The sequence below is a fragment of the Oncorhynchus kisutch genome, linkage group LG9 (assembly GCF_002021735.2).
Source record: "Oncorhynchus kisutch isolate 150728-3 linkage group LG9, Okis_V2, whole genome shotgun sequence".
Lineage (NCBI taxonomy): Eukaryota > Metazoa > Chordata > Actinopteri > Salmoniformes > Salmonidae > Oncorhynchus > Oncorhynchus kisutch.
The window spans coordinates 33,303,811-33,327,426 of NC_034182.2; the positions used below are offsets into that span (position 1 = coordinate 33,303,811).

General features: G+C 42.3%; 2 protein-coding genes across 5 annotated transcripts; one reads left to right on the plus strand and one right to left on the minus strand.

Moving 5' to 3' along the window:
- Positions 1–8,755: 8,755 nt before the first annotated feature.
- Positions 8,756–12,237, minus strand: LOC109897092 (UDP-glucuronosyltransferase 2A1). Its single transcript, XM_020491629.2, has 6 exons — positions 11,370–12,237; positions 10,753–10,901; positions 10,509–10,640; positions 10,173–10,260; positions 9,852–10,071; positions 8,756–9,751 (listed from the first exon to the last, which is right to left on the minus strand). The coding sequence occupies exons 1-6, from the start codon at positions 12,091–12,093 to the stop codon at positions 9,469–9,471; spliced, it is 1,596 nt and encodes a 531-aa protein (XP_020347218.1). The 5' UTR covers positions 12,094–12,237; the 3' UTR covers positions 8,756–9,468.
- A 44-nt stretch (positions 12,238–12,281) lies between these two features.
- On the plus strand, positions 12,282–23,616 carry LOC109897091 (putative nuclease HARBI1). Of its 4 annotated transcripts, none has more exons than XM_020491626.2 (5): positions 12,282–12,854; positions 15,298–15,383; positions 20,056–20,164; positions 20,304–20,437; positions 20,877–23,616. In XM_020491626.2, exons 1-5 carry the CDS (start codon positions 12,794–12,796, stop codon positions 22,008–22,010), a joined length of 1,524 nt encoding a protein of 507 aa, XP_020347215.1. In that variant the 5' UTR covers positions 12,282–12,793; the 3' UTR covers positions 22,011–23,616. The 4 variants fall into 4 exon arrangements, with proteins under 4 accessions (XP_020347215.1, XP_020347214.1, XP_020347213.1 ...); XM_020491625.2 differs by lacking the exon at positions 12,282–12,854 and adding an exon at positions 14,755–15,114; XM_020491624.2 differs by lacking the exon at positions 12,282–12,854 and adding an exon at positions 14,762–15,177.

Genomic DNA, 23,616 nt, shown 5'->3' on the forward strand with positions numbered 1-23,616 from the left:
GAAAGTCTCATGTCTGATTTGAACATCTGCATGGAGATAAAAAAACGATTTGCCCTATTATTTGAATCACTGTATAACGTGTTCCTCAACGTTCTTTGTTCTCCACAAGGTGAAGTGGTGGTTGGTACTGTGTTTGTTGAAGCAAATTCAAAGTACATAACAATAACAATAGCATAACAATAGCTGGTGTTGTACTACACCTCCAAGCAATACAGTTAGCTGTTACTGTTGTACTACACCACCAAGTAATACAGTTAGCTGTTACTGTTGTACTACACCACCAAGCAATACAGTTAGCTGTTACTGTTGTACTACACCACCAAGTAATACAGTTAGCTGTTACTGTTGTACTACACCACCAAGTAATACAGTTAGATGTTACTGTTGTACTACACCACCAAGTAATACAGTTAGATGTTACTGTTGTACTACACCACCAAGTAATACAGTTAGATGTTACTGTTGTACTACACCACCAAGTAATACAGTTAGATGTTACTGTTGTTGTACTACACCACCAAGCAATACAGTTAGCTGTTACTGTTGTACTACACCACCAAGTAATACAGTTAGCTGTTACTGTTGTACTACACCACCAAGTAATACAGTTAGATGTTACTGTTGTTGTACTACACCACCAAGCAATACAGTTAGCTGTTACTGTTGTACTACACCACCAAGTAATTCAGTTAGCTGTTACTGTTGTTGTACTACACCACCAAGCAATACAGTTAGCTGTTACTGTTGTTGTACTACACCACCAAGCAATACAGTTAGCTGTTACTGTTGTACTACACCACCAAGTAATACAGTTAGCTGTTACTGTTGTACTACACCACCAAGTAATACAGTTAGCTGTTACTGTTGTACTACACCACCAAGTAATACAGTTAGATGTTACTGTTGTACTACACCACCAAGTAATACAGTTAGATGTTACTGTTGTACTACACCACCAAGTAATACAGTTAGATGTTACTGTTGTACTACACCACCAAGCAATACTGTTAGCTGTTACTGTTGTACTACACCACCAAGTAATTCAGTTAGCTGTTACTGTTGTTGTACTACACCACCAAGCAATACAGTTAGCTGTTACTGGTGTTGTACTACACCACCAAGCAATACAGTTAGCTGTTACTGTTGTTGTACTACACCACCAAGTAATACAGTTAGCTGTTACTGTTGTTGTACTACACCACCAAGTAATACTGTTAGCTGTTACTGGTGTTGTACTACACCACCAAGTAATACAGTTAGCTGTTACTGTTGTACCACACCACCAAGTAATACAGTTAGCTGTTACTGTTGTTGTACTACACCACCAAGTAATACAGTTAGCTGCTACTGTTGTTGTACTACACCACCAAGCAATACAGTTAGCTGTTACTGTTGTTGTACTACACCACCAAGCAATACAGTTAGCTGTTACTGGTGTTGTACTACACCACCAAGTAATACAGTTAGCTGTTACTGTTGTTGTACTACACCACCAAGTAATACTGTTAGCTGTTACTGGTGTTGTACTACACAGTTAGCTGTTACTGTTGTACCACACCACCAAGTAATACAGTTAGCTGTTACTGTTGTTGTACTACACCACCAAGCAATACAGTTAGCTGTTACTGTTGTACAACACTACCACGTAATACAGTTAGCCGTTACACTTGTGTGGGGGGGGGGGGGCATACTAAATCAACATATGCATGGCTTTTCACCCTTAAACCTAATCATAATTATACATAGTTCTTCGTTTGTGAAAGGATATGGTTATTAGGAGGTAGTTAGTGAAAGGATAGGGTTATTAGGAGGTAGTTAGTGAAATGATAGGGTTATTACGAGGTAGTTAGTGAAAGGATAGGGTTATTAGGAGGTAGTTAGTGAAATGATAGGGTTATTAGGAGGTAGTTAGTGAAAGGATAGGGTTATTAGGGGGTAGTTAGTGAAAGGATATGGTTATTAGGAGGTAGTTAGTGAAAGGATAGGGTTATTAGGAGGTAGTTAGTGAAATGATAGGGTTATTACGAGGTAGTTAGTGAAAGGATAGGGTTATTAGGAGGTAGTTAGTGAAATGATAGGGTTATTAGGAGGTAGTTAGTGAAAGGATAGGGTTATTAGGGGGTAGTTAGTGAAAGGATATGGTTATTAGGAGGTAGTTAGTGAAATGATAGGGTTATTAGGAGGTAGTTAGTGAAATGATAGGGTTATTAGGAGGTAGTTAGTGAAAGGATAGGGTTATTAGGAGGTAGTTAGTGAAAGGATAGTGTTATTAGGAGGTAGTTAGTGAAAGGATAGGGTTATTAGGAGGTAGTTAGTGAAAGGATAGGGTTATTAGGAGTACGTTCGTGAAAGGATATGGTTATTAGGAGGTAGTTAGTGAAAGGATAGGGTTATTAGGAGGTAGTTAGTGAAAGGATAGGGTTATTAGGAGGTAGTTAGTGAAAGGATAGGGTTATTAGGAGGTAGTTAGTGAAAGGATAGGGTTATTAGGAGGTAGTTAGTGAAATTATAGGGTTATTAGGAGGTAGTTAGTGAAAGGATAGGGTTATTAGGGGGTAGTTAGTGAAAGGATCGGGTTATTAGGGGGTAGTTAGTGAAAGGATAGGGTTATTAGGAGGTAGTGAAAGGTTTTGTTTGAGGTCGGAAGTGATTTCCAAGACCAATGTCTATTTCCGAGAACATGTAACTTTTTGAAACCCCTCTTAAGAGTGACACACAGTGGCACAAGAAGGTACTGCAAGATTATATCCTTGTAACGTAAAACCGTTGAACTCTTCTCCAGTTAACTCTGTGGAATCCAGGTTGTCTGGTTATTAAAGGAGCTTTCCAGTAATACGCTGACGGGAAAAATGTTAATCAGGGCATTTGACTTGCACTGCAGGAGTAGAACAGTGCTGATCTGGAAGTGGTCTCAACTGCCAATCACTAAAGCAATTTACAGATTTATTTTTAGGTGCACTAAAGAAGTAATCTCATATTTTGCAAAAACTTGGGGATGTCAAACAGAGCAAGATGTCGGGACACTGTGACGTAAAACCAATCAGACAAAATATTTTGACTCCTTCGTATGGTGATAGCTTTCCCATTGCAGGGTATGAGAGAGGACTACTCTTGTCAGCATCACCGTACCCTTCCTGGAAGCGGAGTGTGTCCTCAGATGACCATACAGGAATGCTGCCAAAACGGCAGCGTAAAGACACCCCAACACACTTAGCCACTGCTCTCTCAGCCAACAGTCAAGGTCTCAGTGGAACTGGTAAACAACCATCAGTCGACGCTGACGGCTGTTTGACCATAGATAGAGAGGTAGTGGTGGATCACAATCGATCAGTTGCGCTTTCATTATCAGCTGATAAAAATCATGCCAGGATCTCCTGTTCTGTAAAAGAACATTCCATATTGAAAAGTTGGTCTCGGATGGCCTATGAGCTCATCAATATTTTGTCCTGGTTTTCTCTGTCACTGACACTTCCTCTTTCCCCCTCTTGTCTTTTTGTTAGTCTCTCGCTTTATTTTCACTGGTTTTCTGTGTTTCCCCTTGCACTTTCCCTCTCTCTCACCTACAAACAGTTACATTTGACATTTGAGCAATTTAGCAGACGCTCTCCAGAGTGACTTAAAGTTAGACATAAACAAGCAACAAATACTCCTGGGAATCAATAGCCACTGCATGTACACTAAATTACCAAAAGTATGTGGACACCTCCTTGTGGAACATCTCATTCCAAAATCCTGGGCATGAATATGGAGTTGGTCCCCCCTTTGCTGCTATAACAGCCTCCACTCTTCTGGGAAGGTTTTCCATGAGATGTTGGAACATTGCTGCGGGGACTTTCTTCCATTCAGCCACAAGAGCATAAGTGCGGTTGGGCACTGATGTTGGGCAATTACGCCTGGCTTGCAGTCCAATTCATCACAAAGGTGTTCACTGGGGTTGAGGTCAGGGCTCTGTGCAGGCCAGTCAAGTTCTTCCACACCGATCTCAACAAACCATTTCTATATGGACCTCGCTTTGTGCACGGGGGCATTGTCATGCTGAAATAGGAAAGGGCCTTCCCCAAACTGTTGTCACAAAGTTGGAAGCACAGAATGGTCTAGAATGTCATTGTATGCTGTAGCGTTAAGATTTCCCTCCACTGGAACTGTCGGACTGCCAGATGGTGAAGCGTGATTAATCACTCCAGAGAACATGTTTCCACTGCTCCAGAGTCCCAATGGCGTTGAGCTTTACACCACTCCAGCCAATGCTTGGTGATCTTGTGTGCGGCTGCTTGGCCATGGGAGGCTTGTGTGCGGCTGCTTGGCCATGGAATCCCATTTCATGAAGCTCTCAGTTAACAGTTCTTGTGCTGAAGTTGCTTTCAGGGGCAGTTTGGAACTTGGTAGTTAGTGTTGCAAACGAGGGCAGACGATTTTTACGCACTACACACTTCAGCACTCGGCGGTCCCGTTCTGTGAGTTTGTGTGCCCTACCACACAAACTAGACGTTTCCACTTCACAATAACAGCGGTTACATTTGACTGGGGCAGCTCTAGAAGGGCAGAAATTTGAAGAACTGACTGGCTGGAAAGGTGGCATCCTATGACGGTGCCAAGTTGAAAGTCACTGAGCTCTTCAGCAAGGCCATTCATTCTACTGCCAATGTTTGTCTATGGAGATTGCATGGCAGTGTGCTCGATTTTTTTACACCTGTCAGCAATGAGTGTGGCTGGATTAGCTGAATCCACATACTTTTGTATGTATAGTGTATTTGCCCTATGGTCTCTTTGAAGCACAGAAGGTTGGTGCCATCTTAATTGGGGAGGATGGGCTCGTGGTAATGGCTGGAGCAAAATGCTGGAATGGTATCAAATACATTAAACACATGGTTTCCATGTGTTTGATTCCATTCCATTTGCTCCATTCCAGCCATTATTATGAGCCGTCCTCCCCTCAGCAGCCTCCACTGCTTTGAAGGTAGGATTCTGGTGGGCTCACGTAGCTCTGGCTCACTTCAAGTCAGGCGTCAGAGTGTCACGGTAGATCACTAGCCCCACCACTACTACCACAGGGTTAGTTCAGAGTGAGTGGAATGGATCAACTACTGTGTGGTTCTGGATACTGGTAGGGTGGCTCGTTGAAGATGATGTCAGGTGGACTGCTGCTGGGTTTATGTCTCACTTTGCTGGGATTGGAAGCTGAGGGACAAGGGAACGAACGCCGAAAGGTACGTAAAAATACTCTCACAACTGAAAATGTACAGGTTTCAAATGAGGTCCAAGGTGTTTTTCTCATGATATTCCTTTTCTAGGTTCATTATCATTGGATTTGGGAAAATATACAACATTGGTTGTAGTATTGCCTTTACTGTAATCTCTTGTGGGCAGACTATGTAAACAAAACATCTGACCAAATTACACATGATTTTACTTCTGGGCTTAAAGATTACTTTTACTGTAATACAGAGAAACTGAATGGCGCAGTGAAAGAGACTTTGCTCAGTAGTCTGTGGGTGTCACGTTTGTCGTAACGATGAGACCAAGGCGCAGCGTGATAAGTGTACATAACAAAAAAAAACACACATACCATCCTCGTCACACCCTGACCTAACCAAAATAATAAAGAAACCTAAACCTATATGGGAGGGTCTGGGTGGGCATCTAACCTCTGTGGCGTCTCTGGTTCTGGACGCCGCCCCCGTTCTTTACCCTGAGTCCGTCTTGTAGCACTGATCCGTGGATCATTGTTGGAGGCTCTGGACTGCAGATCCTCGCCGTAGGCCCCGGGCTGGGGAACCTTGCTGCGTGTATCATCGCCGGATGTTCTGGACTGAGGACCGTCGCTGGAGACCCCGGGCTGGGGACCGTCGTTGGAGGCCCCGGACTGTGGCCCGTCGTTGGAGGTTCCGGACTGTGGCCCGTCGTTGGAGGTTCCGGACTGTGGCCCGTCGTTGGAGGTTCTGGGGTACTGTCGCCGGACTCTCTGGACTGCCGAGGCGCACTGTAGGCCTGGTGCGTGGTGCTGGCACTGGTGGTACCGGGCTGGTGACACGCACCTCAGGGCGAGTGCGGGGAGGAGGAACAGGGCGTACTGGACTGCCGAGGCACACTATAGGCCTGGTGCGTGGTGCTGGCACTGGTGGTACCGGGCTGGTGACACGCACCTCAGGGCGAGTGCGGGGAGGAGGAACAGGACGTACTGGACTCTGGAGGCGCACTGCAAACCTGGTGCGTGGTGTCGGCACTGGTGGTACTGGGCTGGTGACACACACCTCAGGGCGAATGCGGGGAGCAGGCACAGGATGTACTGGACTATGGAGGCGCACTGGAGGCCTGGAGCGTAGAGCTGACACAACCCGTCCTGGCTGGATGTTTATTTTCGCCCTGCAAATGCAGGGCACTGGTACAGGACGCACTGGGCTGTGCAGACTCACCGGAGACACAGTACGCAGAGCTGGCGCAGGGTATCCTGGTCCAAGGAGGTACACTGGAGACCTGGAGCGCTGAGCCGGCACCCTCCTTCCTGGCTGGATGCCCATTCTAGCCCGGCCAATTAGAGGAGCTGGAATAGAATAGCACACTGGAGACATTGTGTGCTCTACCGCATAACACGGTGCCTGACCAGTAACACGCTCCCCACAGTAAGCACGCTCCCCACAGTAAGCATGCTCCCCACAGAAAGCACGAGGAGTAGGCTCAGTTCTCCGACCTGACTCATGCAATCTCCTCGTGTGCCCCCCCCAAAAAATAATTATTGGGGCTGCCTCTTGGGCTTCCGTGCTAGACGTGTGCCCTCATATTGTCGCCGTTCCTCCCGTGCTATCTCCACCTGCCTTCATGGTAGACGATCCTCTCCTGACAGTATTTCCTCCCACGTCCAGGATCCTTTACCGTCCAGTATTTCGTCCCATGTCCATGCTTTCTGCTCCATCAAACGCTGCTCCTCCTTTTCACGCTGCTTGGTCCTTTTATGGTGGGTTGTTCTGTCACGTTCGTCGTAACGATGAGACCTAGGCGCAGCGTGATAAGCGTACATAACTCCTTTAATAAAAGAGAGAACACTGAACAAAACAACAAAATGAACCGTGAAGCTACGTATATGACTAGTGCAAACAGGCACAGGTGTTCGGGGCGGCAGGGTAGCCTAATGGTTAGAGCGTTGGACTAGTAACTGAAAGGTGGCAAGTTCAATTCCCTGAGCTGACAAGGTACAAATCTGTCGTTCTGCCCCTGAACAGGCAGTTAACCCACTGTTCCTAGGCCGTCATTGAAAATAAGAATTTGTTCTTAACTGACTTGCCTAGTTAAATAAAGGGAAAAAAAATAAAATAAAAATGTAATAAATAAAACTAAACATAGAATATAACCCACAAAACCAAAAAGGAAAATGGCAACCTAAATAGGATCCCCAATCAGAGACAACAATAAACAGCTGTCTCTGATTGGGAACCAATTCAGGCCACCATAGACTTACATACCTAGACATACCAAAACCCCATAGATATACAAAAATCCCTAGACAAGAAAAACACACATACCACCTTTGTCACACGTGACCTAACCAAAATAATAAAGAAAACAAAGATAACTAAGGTCAGGGCGTGACAGTGGGCGGAAAGAGCGTGTCAGGTCACCCTAACTCTACTCCACTGGTTTGAACTCACCCACATTTAGCTGTATCACTCTATAAATTTATAATTATGACTGGTACATAAGAGAATGCCATATGTTCAATTGACTTTGCCATACATTTGGCATAATGTTAAATATATGCACAAGTAAAGAGTATGGGTGTTCTGTGTATATTGAGACTTAGGGGTGTGCCATTGGGAAAAAACTGGTTGAATCAACGTTGTTTCTATGTCATTTAAGGTATTTTTTATCAATGTGATGACCTGAACGTGGAAAACTGATTGGATTTGCAAAAGGTCATCACCATAAGGGCATGTGTAAACCATAAACTAAAAGCACAGCTATCATGCTTGTAAACCAATCATAGTGTTCCAAAACCATATGAATAGATTGTTCTTTATAAATAATGGTTTGATGTTACATTTAACTGCTGAAAATGCCGTTATTTTCTCAGTAGGTAACATCAGAGGTCGTCAGCCTGTGAGAGAAGTCGGAGCTCAGGGTGTCACGACTTCCACCGAAGTTATTCCCTCTCCTTGTTCGGGCGGTGTCCGGTGGTGTTCGGGAGGTATTCGGTGGTGTTCGGTGGTCGAAGTCACCGGCTTTCTAGCTGCCACATGTTTCATTTTTCCTTTTGTTTTGTATGTTTACACACCTGGTTCCCATCTCATAATTATGTTCCTTACTTAACCCTCTGGTTTCCCTTTCTGTTTTGTGCGTGATTGTCTTTCGTGTGTTGGAGTTCGAGTCCTGTTTTGTCCTTGTTTTGTAACGGGACTTTTGTTCCGTTCTTGGATTGAGTAAATACAGTGTTTTTTTACTCTTACCTGTGTCCTGCGCCTGACTCCTTCGCTATCTTCTAGATAGACTCTGACACAGGGATGATAGACGAGTTTCACCACTGTTAATGCTGCATTCATAACCAAGTGGGAAGGTGGTATTTTTACTGGGAAAAATCCACTTGAATGCCCCTCCAACTCCTAATTACTAGTGGGAAACTCGACTATCATCCCTCAGCTCCGACTTCTCCCACATGCTGACCTCCGACGCCATCTACTAAGGCAGGGGTCAAAGTCATCACACGAAGAGCCTAGTGTCTGTGGGTTTTTGGTTTTTCATTTCAATTAAGACCTAGACAACCAGGTGAGGGGAGTTCTTTACTAATTAGTGAACTTAATTCATCAATCAAGTACAAGAGAGGAGTGAAAACCTGCAGACACTCGGCCCTCTGTGGAATTGACACGTGTACTAAGTAAATTCCCTCCATAACAGCATTTTCAGCAGTTAAATGTAACAACAAACCATTATTTATAAAGAACAATCTATTCATATTGATTTGGAACACTACGATTGGTTTACAAGCATGATAGCTGTGCTTTTGGTTTATAGTTGACACAGTTTGTAGGCTATTAGCCAATCAGTGTTTCTCAACAAGTTCAAAGCATGTGAATGCATCCAAATAGTATTTAAGACTTCACAAACGTGCACATGATTCTTTCACTGCAATAATACCTGACATGAACATTATTCCAGGTGGTCACTCTTATCTTCTGTCTTCGGTTCTCCCTGTTGCACACAACAAGCTTGGATTACCCGTCGCAACGGGATTTATGGCAGATTTAAGACGACATCATCAACCCTGTTACAGTCAACTCGGCTATTAATAATAGGCACTTACCATAGTATTTTTTTCATTTAACCTTGATGGGCAAAACATTTTTTCAATTAAAGTTCAACATGCATATTTGTGACAGAATGTTAAAATGAGGAGAAATAAAACATTTATTTTTCACGAAGTTACACTACCCAACAAGGTACTAATTTGGTGGAATGACCCTTTCACATTATTTCAAGGGGTCACTCTGTCTTCTGTCTGGATTTAGTTTTCTTGCAGCACTTGCGGAAGCAGAAAATGCATGTTTTAATGGATACAACTATGACAAGTGCCACTATGGTGAGCAGAGCAGCTGCCACATCTAGACAGTGGTACTGGTACCAGCTCAGGTTATGGGCCTCCACCCTCAAGTGCTTAGCCCCTTTGTTACGCATCACAAACTCGATCCAGAACACAGCTGTATCCAAGGGTTTCATTGGTTGGTCGTGGTGGATTCTTGACAGCCTCATCATGCTTGCTTTATACCTGGTGAAAGGGGAATAGAGACAGTTATTTCACTGCACATTTTCAACAGTTGCCCAAAAGGTTGGCGTGAGGAAACCACAGTTGTGTATTTGTGACTTACGATGGATCATTGATCACACTGTTGAGGCCATCCACAAGGTCTTTGGATGTCATCGTGTTGAAGTCCACCATTACAGCAGCTCCCTTGTTTTTCATGTGGATGATATTGTCTGGCTGGTCAGCGAACAAGGGGATGCCCACCATTGGGACTCCATGGTAAATGGATTCATATAGTCCGTTAGTCCCACCGTGGGTGACGAAGGCTTTGGTCTTTGGATGACCTTTTTGATACAGCACAACGAGAGGAAGCAGGGTTGTTGAACACTGTTGTACGCAAGGAATGTTTATATGTTTATGACTGTTATCAAGAAAGACATATCACCAAGTAAATCATTTTGTGGAATCCATTCATAAACTCTTGTGTTGGGGGCGAGAGTCTCTGGTTTCTCCCCACCGTATCTCCACAGCACCTATGCTGAGAAAACAGGAATATGAATGAGAACCTGCAATGAAACGGTACTTATAACAAGAAGCTATGTTTTTTTGAAGGGTCCCTGATGACCAAATGCAATATCTCTGACAGAATTCTATGTAAAGGAAAAGTGTAAGCTAGCTTGTTTGAATCGTACAAATGGATCCAATATCGGGATCAAGGAGATGATGACACCTCTACTTATAACAATGTTACAAAGCTTTTTTTTTTAAGCAACAGACTAACCTTCTGTGGTATTTGTCCCAATGCAGTGGCTATTGTGTTTCCTCTCTCTTTAGTGAGGTTCTTGATCATAGATCCCAGGGAAAACACCACGATTCCATCATCTCCTGAACTCTGCACAAAGTCCTCCATGGCCTGAAATTCAACACAATCTGTTTCCTTATGGTTCAATGTTATCAGCCCAATAGACTGTAGATAATAGATAATCTTGTAAGACAGTTGATACGTTTGTGTTGAAAAGCCTTACTTTTGAAAGGTGTTTTGCAGGTTTGCAGTGAAGGCCTCCCACAAATTTAAAGTTGGGAAGGAAAGGTCGAGGATACTCAAAGTCCCAGTAGGTCCGTATCAACCAGATATCTGCCTTCCCCAAGATCTCGCATAAAGTTGTAGGTCTGCCTGATAAATGTCGAGATGCATTATGAATGAGACGCAGTACTGCTGAATAAGTGGTCCACAAAACCTATACAAGCTAGCAATATAATCAGCAATTATATTGTTACAACTTTTACAGCGGATTCTCTCTCTCAGAATGTAACAGTTATTGTACTAAAAAAAGCCATTGTGCATATGAATCATTCAATAACCAACATGTTGCAGATTTGCACACAGAACAGCTTCAGTAGAGTGTAGACCTAGCCCTATATATAACATCAATGGGGAAAGCACTGCTTCAATCAGAGCTCTGTCAAAGGAGTACCTAACTTGATTTAGCTTATCCACTTAATCAAATATATACACAAATAAACCAAGTCATTATATTACATTCTTCTTGTAGATATTCCTTACTTTATAAAAACCAAACCTGAGATTGAGCTTGTGGTGCAAGGACCCTTCCAACTTTTTGACAAATTCTGATCAACTTACCCTTGATCCCACTGTAGTACTTATCAATGGTCTGTAGGCAGTGTATAGAGAAAAAAGTAGAATGTATCATGTACGTAACAAAATTGTGAACCCGCTCAAAAAAACTCATTTGGTCTGTGTACGTCAAAGGGGGGGCAGGAACAAAAGAGGGGGGCGCTGGTATCTGCCCGCAGTGCCTCTCCATAGTCATGCCAAATGTAAACCTCAGCGAGATAATGAAAGGCACGTTAAGAGCATCTGCCATTAAGTCACTGCATGGCATCATTGGATCAGAAAGGACTGTGTCAAACTTCCACTGTCTCAGTGTGTCCATAAGCTCTTTGTTGTGGAACATGGCATCACACATGTTGAGATGTAGAGCTGTCATACTTCCCAACACCTCCCGGATCTTCAGGCCCACCTGCAACATTGAGGCGTTCTGAGCCTCGTATATCCAGAAGTTTAGGAAGTCCTCCTGGAGAGACTCCAAATCATGTCTCTCAAAAGGAACATTATACACCTTGAAGCTGAAACTCTCTGGTTTGGTATAGTTGACTGAAGGTGAGGCAGAGCAAACAAGCACTGTGACACTATGGTTTCGCTCCACTAGTTCTTCCAGGATCACACGCATGTTGAGCCAGTGACTGAACTCCCCAGGAAAGACCAGCACATTACCACTGTGTGTGCCCTGACACCCACAGAGAATGAGGAGGGCCATGGACATCAACAACCTCCCAGACACCATTGTAGCGGAGTAGATAGAGACAGAGAGGACCTCTATGCGTTCAACAACGACATACAGGTTTTGACTAGAATTGTGTAAGATCAACCTGACTATAAAAGAGTTATGTGTTCTCCTCTGCAGTCTCAAAGTCTATAGGTTATGTCAGAGATAACCATGGTACACATTTGCACACTGCACAGCTGTGTAAAATCTGCCACTGTCAATTTACCTTGGACTTCAGAACCTGAACCCTATTTCTTCAATGAGGCAAAAGTGCATGTCTAAAACGACGTATACTCGTTCAACTTTCGGTTTTTGTATCTTTTTCCAGAGTAGTATAAAAGAACAGGGTTTCAAGTTTACAATGGGGCATTAGAATCAAAGTTTGATGAACCTTAATTTGCTTAACCGCAAGAGCTGTCTGCCCAAAGTAGTTTTAGGAAGGCACCTGTGCGACCAGTTTCTATCCGGTAGATGGCAGTGTTCCTTTCTCTATCGTGGCAATCCTTTTATGTTGATTTCTTTCCTTGACAGGCATGCTAAGGAAAGGAAGCCAGCAGCAGAACGTTCAAAGGACTTAGTGTGTTCATACATTCACATACGTGTCATTGTATAAAAATACAATTATGGCGAATTGTGACTATTTAACAACTCAGCTAACATTTGTCTTGAACCCGCTTTTGAAAATTGTGGTCCTGGAACGACTGGGAATTGTAAGAGGATGGCGCATTTTCAACTTCGGCTGGAGGTGTCCAAGATTAAACTTGAGAACGAACAGTGGGGTAAAGTACTTAAGTAAAAATACTTTAAAGAACTAATTAAGTAGTTTTTTGTGGTATCTGTACTTTACTATTTTTTACAAATTTTCTTCACTACACACTTAAAGAAAATAGTGTACTTTTTACTCCATAAATTTTCCCTGACACCTAAAAGTACTCATTACATTTCGAATGCTTAGCAGGACAGGAAAATGGTCCAATTCACGCACTTATCAAGAGAACATCCCTGGTCATCCCTACTGCCTCTGACCTGGCAGACTCCCAAAACATAAATGCTTGGTTTGTAAATGATGTCAGTGTTGGGAGTGTACACCTGGCTATCGATAAATAAACAAAAAACAAAAATTGTGCCATCTGGTTGGCTTAATATAAGTAATTTGAAATTATTTATACTTTTACTTTTGATACTAAAGTATATTTTTGCAATTACATTCACTTTTGATACTTACATATATTTAAATACTTTTAGACTTTTACTCAAGTAGTATTTTACTGGGTGACTTTCACTTGAGTTATTTTCTATTAAGGCATCTTTACTTTTACTCAAGTATGATAATTGGGTACTTTTTCCACCACTGACAACAAAGCACTGAAACTGTTGAATGAATCTAACAAAAATAAATTACAAAGTTTGGAAGCAGAACTGTCGACAGCGCGGGATCGACAATGTTCCATTTTGTCGTCGTCATGTTGGATTTCCAGCTCCTGGTAAAGGTAGCTAGCTTGCTCTCGAAAACCTTTCTTCTTATCGATAGGGTTTACAGCGGTTAGCTCCGCCCATGGTTGGCTGCGTGTGAACTACAACTATGATGCTGTGTTTCAACGTTTAGAAACACAAATCATCCCTTGCAAAACGGTTTTCGAAATGTATGCTGTTATGGATCTGTTCAATCACCATCTGAACTTAAACAACTAAGACGGATAATCATTTGAACAGTGCAGAAGAGAACCTCACTCCAAATTTTTTTTCCCTTCCGTCAAGACTGGTAATATTTGTATGTAGAGAGTGCCAATCGAAAATTGAAACAGCATGGGAAAGAGAACACTGAAATGGCTTATTTCTTTAAGTCTCGACGTAGCCTCGAGACAGTGTAAAGTTTTGCTGGAGAAACTGAGGAACAAGGGGAATTTCCAACACCAACATCACAAATAAGGGAGCCGGGTGACAAAGTGAAAAGGAAACCCAAACCGGGGTGGTGCGAATAGTTTCCAATATAAATTAATTTTCATTTGGCAGGATTTGCAGAGGCGCTTGGGAAGATGCCTTTTGTAGACCTGAGGCCAGAGATCAAAATCAAGAGCATCATTATGGCGAGAAGTGGTTCGGACAGAGCTGGGGTTGCCCAGCATTCAAATCCTGGAATCTGGAAGATGAGTCAGATGAGTCAAAATGGCAATGCAATGTGGGTGTAGAGTAATTGTTTTTATTTGACATGCTACCTCAGTGATGATTCATGTCGCAACCATAGATGTGTGGTACTGTGATACCAACGTACTGTTCGTAGAGGACTGTCAGATTGATTAAAATGTTATTTTCTTTCTGTTCATTTTCTATTGAATAATGTTATTTGACTCATTAATTAAATACATCTTAACAGATAAAATAAGCTCATTGACATGTTTTAAATGTGTGTTTAAAACAAATTCTACTGGTATTCTAAATATACTGGAATTGATTCATATTTAGATTACAGTGGGAAGGCACATTTTAAGATAGAAAGACAATTTGTAGCCTATGAAGTTAATATAATATTGTTTGACCAGTGACCTCATTGTTGCTTGCTTTATAGTTGTGCAAGTACATTTTAAATTCATTTTAAAATCTTAATCTCAAATTGAAATCATAAAATTCTAAATCCCTTTTGGTACTTGCACCACACCATACTTACTGCATGACCAACTCGCCAATAGCTCCTCCCCAAATAGGAAGTCCTGCACAAGCATTGTTTACAAATTGCCAGGCAAAGGCAGAAGACAACGTGAATACGTGTAGGTTTTGATGACAATTCATCACATTATTGTTGTTTTCAAAAAAAAAAGTTTAAGATTTATTAGCAAATGACAATGGAGAATGCTGGCCACTTTCAAAGTCAGCTAACCTCTCTCATGAACGCGGTAGTGACGGCAGCGGTCGTGGAAATAGTCCGAATTGTAGAGGACAGCGCCGTGGTCCTTCGCCAACAGTTGTCCAAGAGTAAACTGGAGAACGAAGCATTAAAAGTCGAAAACGAGTCGAATAAAAAGAAGTTGCAAATTTTGGAAGGCAAGTTGATGGCGGCAAAGCAGCGTTCTGTCGCTCGTCGTCATGAAGCTGATGGCAGGAAATGTAACTCGTGTGGATGGTTGGAAACTAAGTTGATTGCATTTGCTTTGTTACACGATTTTTTTTTTGGCAAATAATCAAACATGTATTTTATGGTTTCTTTTGTTTATGGTAATTGTATAGATGAACTTGTCCACACAAAAGACGATGGAAAGGGAGAGAAGACAGGTGCAGGGCTGCAATCTCAGGATCCGGCTGGCCAATCCCAGGTTTGTATACGGGCATTTCCATGTAAAAGGCCCATGAGTACTAATTATTAGTTCATAGGAGTATATTCAATTTGGTGTCAAATGAAAGCTAAGAGGTTAAATGAAGGCATATATAAAAGTTTCAACCATTTTCCATCCTAAAAATTTGCAATAAGCAAAGACTGATTTCTGGTCAAACATGGAAAATGGATCTTACTACTACTACTAGAAGTCGACCAATTTATGATTTTTCAACGCCGAAACTGACTATTGGAAGACCCCAAAAAGCCAATTAATCGGTCGATTTTTATATCTATATTTGTAAAAAATGACAATTACAACAAAACTGAATGAACACTTATATTAATTTAATATAATACATCAATAAAATCTATTTAGTCTCAAATAAATAAAGAAACATGTTCAATTTGGTTTAAATAATGCAAAAACAAAGTGTTGGAGAAGAAAGTAAAAGTGCAATATGTGCCATGTAAGAAAGCTAACGTTTAAGTTCCTTGCTCAGAACATGTGAAAGCTGGTGGTTCCTTTTAACATGAGTCTTCAATATTCCCAGGTAAAAAAGTTTTAGGTTGTAGTTATTATAGGACTATTTCTCTCTATTTGTATTTCATATACCTTTAACTATTGCATGTTCTAATAGGTACTTTAGTATTGCCAGCTTAATCTCGGGAGTTGATAGTCTTGAAGTCATAAACAGCGCAATGCTTGAAGCACAGCGAAGAGCTGCTGGCAAATGCAGGAAAGTGCTGTTTGAATGAATGCTTACGAGCCTGTTGCTGCCTACCACCGCTCAGTCAGACTGCTCTATCAAATCATAGACTTAATTATAATATAATAACACACAGAAATATGAGCCTTAGGTCATTAAATGGTCAATAAACAAGATGTTTATTCTTTCAGTGAAATACGGAACCGTTTTGTATTTTATCTAATGGGTGGCATCCATAAGTCTAAATATTGCTGTTACATTGCACAACCTTCAATGTCATGTCATAATTATGTACAATTCTGGCAAATTAATTACAGTCTTTGTTTGGAAGAAATGGTCTTCAGACAGTTCGCAACGAGCAAGGCGGCCCAAACTGCTGCATATACCCTGACTCTGCTTGCACAGAATGCAAGAGAATTGACACAATTTCCCTAGTTAAGAGGCAATATGACCTAAATATGCAGGTTTAAAAATATATACTTGTGTATTGATTTTAAGAAAGGCATTGATGTTTATGGTTAGGTACACATTGGAGAGAATTTTTTTTGCGAATGCGCTTGTTAAATCACCTGTTTGGCGAAGTAGGCTGTGATTCAATGATAAATTAACAGGCACCGTATCGATTATATGCAACGCAGGACATGCTAGATATCATCAACCATGTGTAGTTAAGATTGATTGTTTTTTACAAGATAAGTTTAATGTTAGCTAGCACCTTACCTTGGCTCCTTGCTGCACTCGCATAACAGGTAGTCAGCCTGCCACGCAGTCTCCTCATGGAGTGCAGTGTAATCGGCCATAATCGGTGTCCAAAAATACAGATGATGTAAACTTGAAATCGGCCCTAATTAATCGGCAATTCCGATTTATCGGTACTACTACTACTACTACTACTACTACTACTACTACTACTACTACTACTACTACTAATACTAATACTAATACTAATACTAATACTAATACTACTAATACTAATACTAATACTAATACTAATAATAATAATACAAAGAGAATCACAAAGATGCTGTGAAAACAAACAAAACCAATGTAGAGATCTGACAGGTCTTGGGCAATTGTCTTCCACAGCTTCAGATGATAAGGTGCTGTTCAGCTGGGCAGTAATTTAAGTGGAACAAGTGGAGTGGATGTTTTCTTAATCGACATCTAGCAGAAAAAGTCTTACAAGTTATTTGAAATGCATCAAAACACAACGTTACCACTACCAACTAATATCAACGTTTAAATGTAGTTTTGCAGAAATCATTAGCCTGTAAGTTTAAGAAATGTATTGTTATACTTTTACCAAAACACCACATATCTTTAAGTGGGAAGATTATGAAAGTTTACAGAAGTAACAATTAAAGGTAGAGCTACCAATTAGTTGTAGTTTCCTGATCATTTGGTTTATGCTTTATTTAGTGATTAAAACGTGTCACACTGTTTCCAAATCGGTAACAGAATGACCCAAAAATTATTTGCAAAATCACTGCAACTGAATTGGCTACAATAGGAAATCATAGTAGACACAAACCACAGTTGTGTCTCCTGCTACTGTCCTGCCTTCCACCAGCCCACTGTTATGTTCAGCTCATAGTGTCTCCTGCTACTGTCCTGCCTTCCACCGGCCCACTGTTATGTTCAGCTCATAGTGTCTCCTGCTACTGTCCTGCCTTCTACCGGCCTACTGTTATGTTCAGCTCATAGTGTCTCCTGCTACTGTCCTGCCTTCCACCGGCCCACTGTTATGTTCAGCTCATAGTGTCTCCTGCTACTGTCCTGCCTTCTACCGGCCTACTGTTATGTTCAGCTCATAGTGTCTCCTGCTACTGTCCTGCCTTCCACCAGCCTACTGTTATGTTCAGCTCATAGTGTCTCCTGCTACTGTCCTGCCTTCTACCGGCCTACTGTTATGTTCAGCTCATAGTGTCTCCTGCTACTGTCCTGCCTTCCACCGGCCCACTGTTATGTTCAGCTCATAGTGTCTCCTGCTACTGTCCTCCCTTCCACCAGCCTACTGTTATGTTCAGCTCATAGTGTCTCCTGCTACTGTCCTGCCTTCCACCAGCCTACTGTTATGTTCAGCTCATAGTGTCTCCTGCTACTGTCCTGCCTTCCACCAGCCTACTGTTATGTTCAGCTCATAGTGTCTCCTGCTACTGTCCTCCCTTCCACCGGCCTACTGTTATGTTCAGCTCATAGTGTCTCCTGCTACTGTCCTCCCTTCCACCTGCCTACTGTTATGTTCAGCTCATAGTGTCTCCTGCTACTGTCCTGCCTTCTACCGGCCTACTGTTATGTTCAGCTCATAGTGTCTCCTGCTACTGTCCTCCCTTCTACCGGCCTACTGTTATGTTCAGCTCATAGTGTCTCCTGCTACTGTCCTGCCTTCCACCAGCCTACTGTTATGTTCAGCTCATAGTGTCTCCTGCTACTGTCCTCCCTTCCACCGGCCTACTGTTATGTTCAGCTCATAGTGTCTCCTGCTACTGTCCTCCCTTCTACCGGCCTACTGTTATGTTCAGCTCATAGTGTCTCCTGCTACTGTCCTCCCTTCCACTGGTATAACTGTTATGTTCAGCTCATAATATTTATTTATTTTTCTGTCCAGTGGGGTTCACAGCAAGAGTGTGAAAACAGTCTGGACAACCCCCTCACTCTCCCTGTCTCCTGTCTCTCTCCAATTAATGTCACTTCTCTTAGCTCTTACTGACGCCTACCCATGAGTCCCCCCTCTTTCTATTTACTGTAACCAGCCACCTCACCCACTGAGCACCAGGTTTCCATGGACGTTGAAAAGTAGTTGAAATTTGGTCAATCCACATCTGAACCAATCATAGACATCTGTTTCACAAGTTTGGACAACAGTAGGGAAAAGTAGAGTATAGCTCAGTACAGTCGGAGAACTCCTGTAAAATATTGTACATATTTAGTTGATTTAAGTGTTGTTTTTTAGAATTGTATTATCTTTTTGTGTGTTTGATAACTCATAGAATTTCTAGCGAATATGTCTAGTTTCCTTGACCAATGGAATGGCAGATTGATTTGTTTGCTTTGCTTAGCTACCTGACTACTGTTTGCATTACAGAGATGCATTCAGCACCGCTTCTAGTTTAACCCAGCCAAAGTGAGAGGACTACAGTGTGGAGATGGCAGAGGGCTCCCTTGTAGTGAGGGTGGCTTTATACACTGGACTGACGTGTGGTGAGTTTTTAGCGCTGTATGGGCAGCAGAAGAAGCGTCACCCAAGTGGATGTTACACATCACTAGTGGAGGAGTCGTCCTCCACTAGGATGTGGCTACCGAGGGCTGGGGACTGAGAACAACGTCAGGACCGGCTAGCTAACTCTGCCATCATCTAACCTGTCCCTCCCTAGTACCATCTAACTCAGCTGCCAGACGAATAGAGGCCTTCACCAAGAGCAGGCACCATCTGAAGCTGTCAACAATTCACTCTCATATTTTTTCTTAATTTTTTTACTGCAGTTTTGTGTTCTTTTACTGATTTGTACTGTGATGTCCAAACTTGTGAAACATAGACGTCCATGATTGGTACAGATTTGGTCAAGCCCGGACCAACCAAATGTGGTAGCCAGTATGTAGAATAATACTCAAAATGATTATTATATTTTTGTACCATGAAGAGAATGACATTCTTAATTATGCATTTCTGTATAGCACAAATCAGAGACCCATGATGTCATTCTGTCACTATAATTGTGTTATAGGGTGTTAATCCACTTAATTTACTGTAGCTCAATAACTAAAATAGTTGGGGGGGTTTTCAATTTGAAGGTGTCATGTCATTCTTTCTGCAGACATCATTCTGTCTTAATTCAAAGTAGATATTTAAGAGTTTTTGGAAAATGTAGTAACATAAAAAAAAAAAGATTTGACCTGCATTCTGTTACCAAACTTTACATCTGCACTGCACTTCCTGTAAATTAGTTTTTGTAACATTTTCAGTGGAAATTGTTAAAAGTTGTTACCATGGAGAAGGATGGAATGAAAGTACTTCGCATCAAGAAGGAAATAAATGATCACACAGAACGTGACACACCATCTCCAGTGACAGGTGAGTGTGACAGTTTGACGTATCACAGTTCTATGTTTGAGAATAGTGCATAACCTTTTGCCCAGACTGTACATATGAAGCTTTTTGAGGTGAATTTCATACGTTGTATTTACTGTAATGGCACCTGTGTCTGTTTCAGATGAGCAGCTGTGTCCCAAAGTGGACATGGTGTTTGTTAAGGAGTGGAGCCAAAGCCTGTGGCGAGACGACAGAATAGACAGTAAAGACAGAACAGAGGAAGAAACTCCAGGATCATCAATGACCCAGCATCAGGTCAGTCCACTTTCCATCAGAGTTTTTTAAATGTTTAAATCTTAGTTAAGGCCTATGTGATACAAACACACATGCTGTTGAGATGGTTGGTTGTGAGATATACAGATCTATTGAGCCATGTTTTGGTCATAAAAATTAAAAAAAACTAATCAGAGACAATGACAAAAGATGGGAAAGGGAAGTAAATGGAAATGGAAAAGTTCTTCAAGAAGTGAACCTGTCCCAGTCATCTAAGTGTCTCCAAAGGTCCAGCAGCATCTGGAAATGAACAACAAACTCAATCCCCTAAAAAGACAACAAAGACCGACACATAAAAAATAATGAAGCTTTTTGAATGTACAGAAGTGGCGTGTTGTATCGACATAGGCCTCTGACTACCAGGCAGGCTACCAAGTCCCTCTACGGGTTTACTTACATACAGTTGGTCGTCTTCTTACAGAACGGAGGGCTACTTCAGTGCAGTAAGCTGAATCCCTCCACTCCCATCCTCAAAGTCTTCTGTGATCCTGAACGAGACACGTATCCCGACTACCGACTGAAGAGGGAATCTCTGAATTATCTGTTCTCCTTGGCCCTGACTGGTCAAGACAGACAGACGGCAACATTCAAGATCCTCGTCTTTATTTACTGGTTGGCCCACGGGACCTCCTATAAAACTGTCTCGGAGACTTTCGGAATCCCTCTGTCCAATGCTACCAGCATCGTCCGCGACGTTGCGGACAAACTGGTCAAGCTCTCTCTGAAGATTGTGAACAAGCCCTCTTCAGGCGAGCTGGCTCTCACGATGCAAGGGTTCGGCAGACTGGCCCGTCACCCGGTGTTTGAGAAGGCTGTGGGAGCCATAGGTGGGTGCCACGTCAGGGTCAAGATCCCCGGTGTACCGCAACCCCAACAGCGTCCAGGTGACCAGCCCCTCCCTGAGAAGGCGCTCCCCACCATCAACTTCCAAGGGGTCTGCGACCACACGGGCAGCTTCATCGACGTCTTTGCGGGGCTGCCTGGGTCTATGACCGACGTGAGGATCCTGAGGCACAGTCCCCTTTACAAATGTGCCCTCTACCCTCCACCCGGATGCTTCCTCCTAGGCGACGGCAGGTACCCTTGCCTACAGACGCCTGTGTGCATCATCACACCCTATTCAAAGTCTGACCAGAACCCGGTGCACGTCCAGTTCAACCAGCACCACGCCATGGCTCTCTCCTCCATCGAGAGGACCTTCGGCATCATGAAGAAGCGCTGGCACATGATCTTCCTGCAGCCTCTTGAGCTCCACCCAAGCTTCATCCCCAAAGTGCTAGCGGTGTGCACTGTGCTGCATAACATCTGCCTCAGGTCAGGAGACTTGCTGGAGCCAGTGAAGATTGAGGATAGAAGCAAGGTGACAGAGGCTCTGAAGGAGTGGCTAGCGTCCAATGAGACCAGCGGAGAGGCGTTGAGGGACAGTTTGGCTCAACAGATCTCTACAATGAAATGCATGGCCACTGTGAAAGATGAGAGAGGTACATCTGCACCAGCAAACATGATGGCAGTGCAAAAAGAACACGCTTACAACATAGTAGTGATGGAACATTGATTTGGTGATCACAATTGATGGGTCGAATAAGTCACCATCAGTCACCGATTGCACCACTGGCTAGCTGTGATACTTTATCACCCCTTCAGTGGTGGTGGAACTGTTACTACTGACATTTTTGACTAAAACAATTAAGCATAGTCGCCTCATATGCCAGTGTTTCTTTACCACGTCAAAAATCATCCAATTTATTTCAAATATTATTTCCTTTATACTGTACACAGTATAGTGAAACACGATTTGGATTATGTTTTTATGAGTGGGGCAGGTATTCGAACTTGTTGCTGTCTTTTTGATCAATTCAGTGATTATTACAAGTGTGTTCTACTCAATGAGTTATACTGTATACTCTAGATCACTGATAGGGGGCGCTACCACCTTGCCCCCATCTTGGCACTCTCCTATTTAGCATAAAAATTAAAAGTACATTTATTTTTAGATGACTAATGTTACCGTCCCCTCTACAACAACAAAAATACTTAAATACATGTCATTTTGTCCTTGAATCCATTTAATTAAACTACTGTAGAATCCCTTTCATTCCTATGGAGGACTGCTCCTACTAAGGAGTGTCATATGGCTGACTGGTGGCTTCAAAGCCTCTCAATGGCCAATACATGGCATCAGTAGTCCAGGGTTTATATACATCATTTCTACTTGTTTCTTTTTCGGTTGAGTAATATATCTACCTCCAAATCCTGTGTAATGCGAATGGATTAATTGTTTTCTTGTGCCTTAGCCTTTCTGCCCTGTAATACTATGGTTTATTCAAATGTGTGTGTGCGTGTGAGAAGTTTTTCCTGAATTTTCAATGCAGTAGTTTCGGCTTAGAAAAACTGAAAGGTTATGTTACTTCCCAAAGGTACCACCAGGAGCCACTGAATTAATTAGTGTTATTACTGTATGGATACTCAAAGCATCCCCTATAAGCAGGCGGGTTTAAATCTGTCTTCGGGGACCTGCAGCCGTTTCATGTATTTGAACTATTCCATAGCTAGCTCACCTGATTCATCTAGTCACCTAAGCATCAAGCCCTTGAATAGGTGAGTTGGGTCAAGGCTACAACAAAATTGTGAAGCATCTGGGTGGGGTCTCCAAGGAGAGGTTTGAAAACCACTACCCTATAGTCTGCAGGCTGTGGTATGCAATCAAGTCTTTGATAAAAGCATTCTTCATTGTGCCACCTAAAGGGACATTTTTACCGTAGAGAAAAATACGACATGGTAGGTTCATGGTGCCAGGCTAATTTCAACCACCAATGCACTCGGTGATAAAACAGACCAAAGCACTCTTCCATCCTCAAGGCATATATTATTTTGGCAACTGATTTCAATGTTTCATTGATTCTCATTTATTATTTGGTCTTTTCACAGAGAAGGAAAAGGAGAGTTGTAAATTATGCAGATGATTGGATTAAAGAGGATGAGGACATCCTAGAGCAAACCCATGGAAGTGCAAGTGTTCAGCGAGTAACCATATGTAGTTTTGTGAAGTGGATATGTTCAGTGCTCACTTAATAGCTCTCAATGAATAGTCAAAACCAAATGATTCAGTTATTTTACAATTGAAACATTGTGTTTTAAAATAAACAAATCATTCTTCTCCA

What these genes read in the sequence shown, in the direction of transcription:
- LOC109897092 (XM_020491629.2), bottom strand. Translation starts at nt 12,093, where the DNA reads ATGGTGTCTGGGAGGTTGTTGATGTCCATGGCCCTCCTCATTCTCTGT. An exon ending in TGGGACAAATACCACAGAAG is followed by an intron (nt 10,261 to 10,508) that starts GTTAGTCTGTTG and finishes TTCTCAGCATAG; the next exon opens with GTGCTGTGGAGATACGGTGG. An exon ending in AGTGTGATCAATGATCCATC is followed by an intron (nt 9,752 to 9,851) that starts GTAAGTCACAAA and finishes CCCTTTCACCAG; the next exon opens with GTATAAAGCAAGCATGATGA.
- LOC109897091 (XM_020491624.2), top strand. Translation starts at nt 14,910, where the DNA reads ATGACAATGGAGAATGCTGGCCACTTTCAAAGTCAGCTAACCTCTCTC. An exon ending in TGAAGCTGATGGCAGGAAAT is followed by an intron (nt 15,178 to 15,297) that starts GTAACTCGTGTG and finishes GTAATTGTATAG; the next exon opens with ATGAACTTGTCCACACAAAA. An exon ending in CATCAATGACCCAGCATCAG is followed by an intron (nt 20,438 to 20,876) that starts GTCAGTCCACTT and finishes GTCTTCTTACAG; the next exon opens with AACGGAGGGCTACTTCAGTG.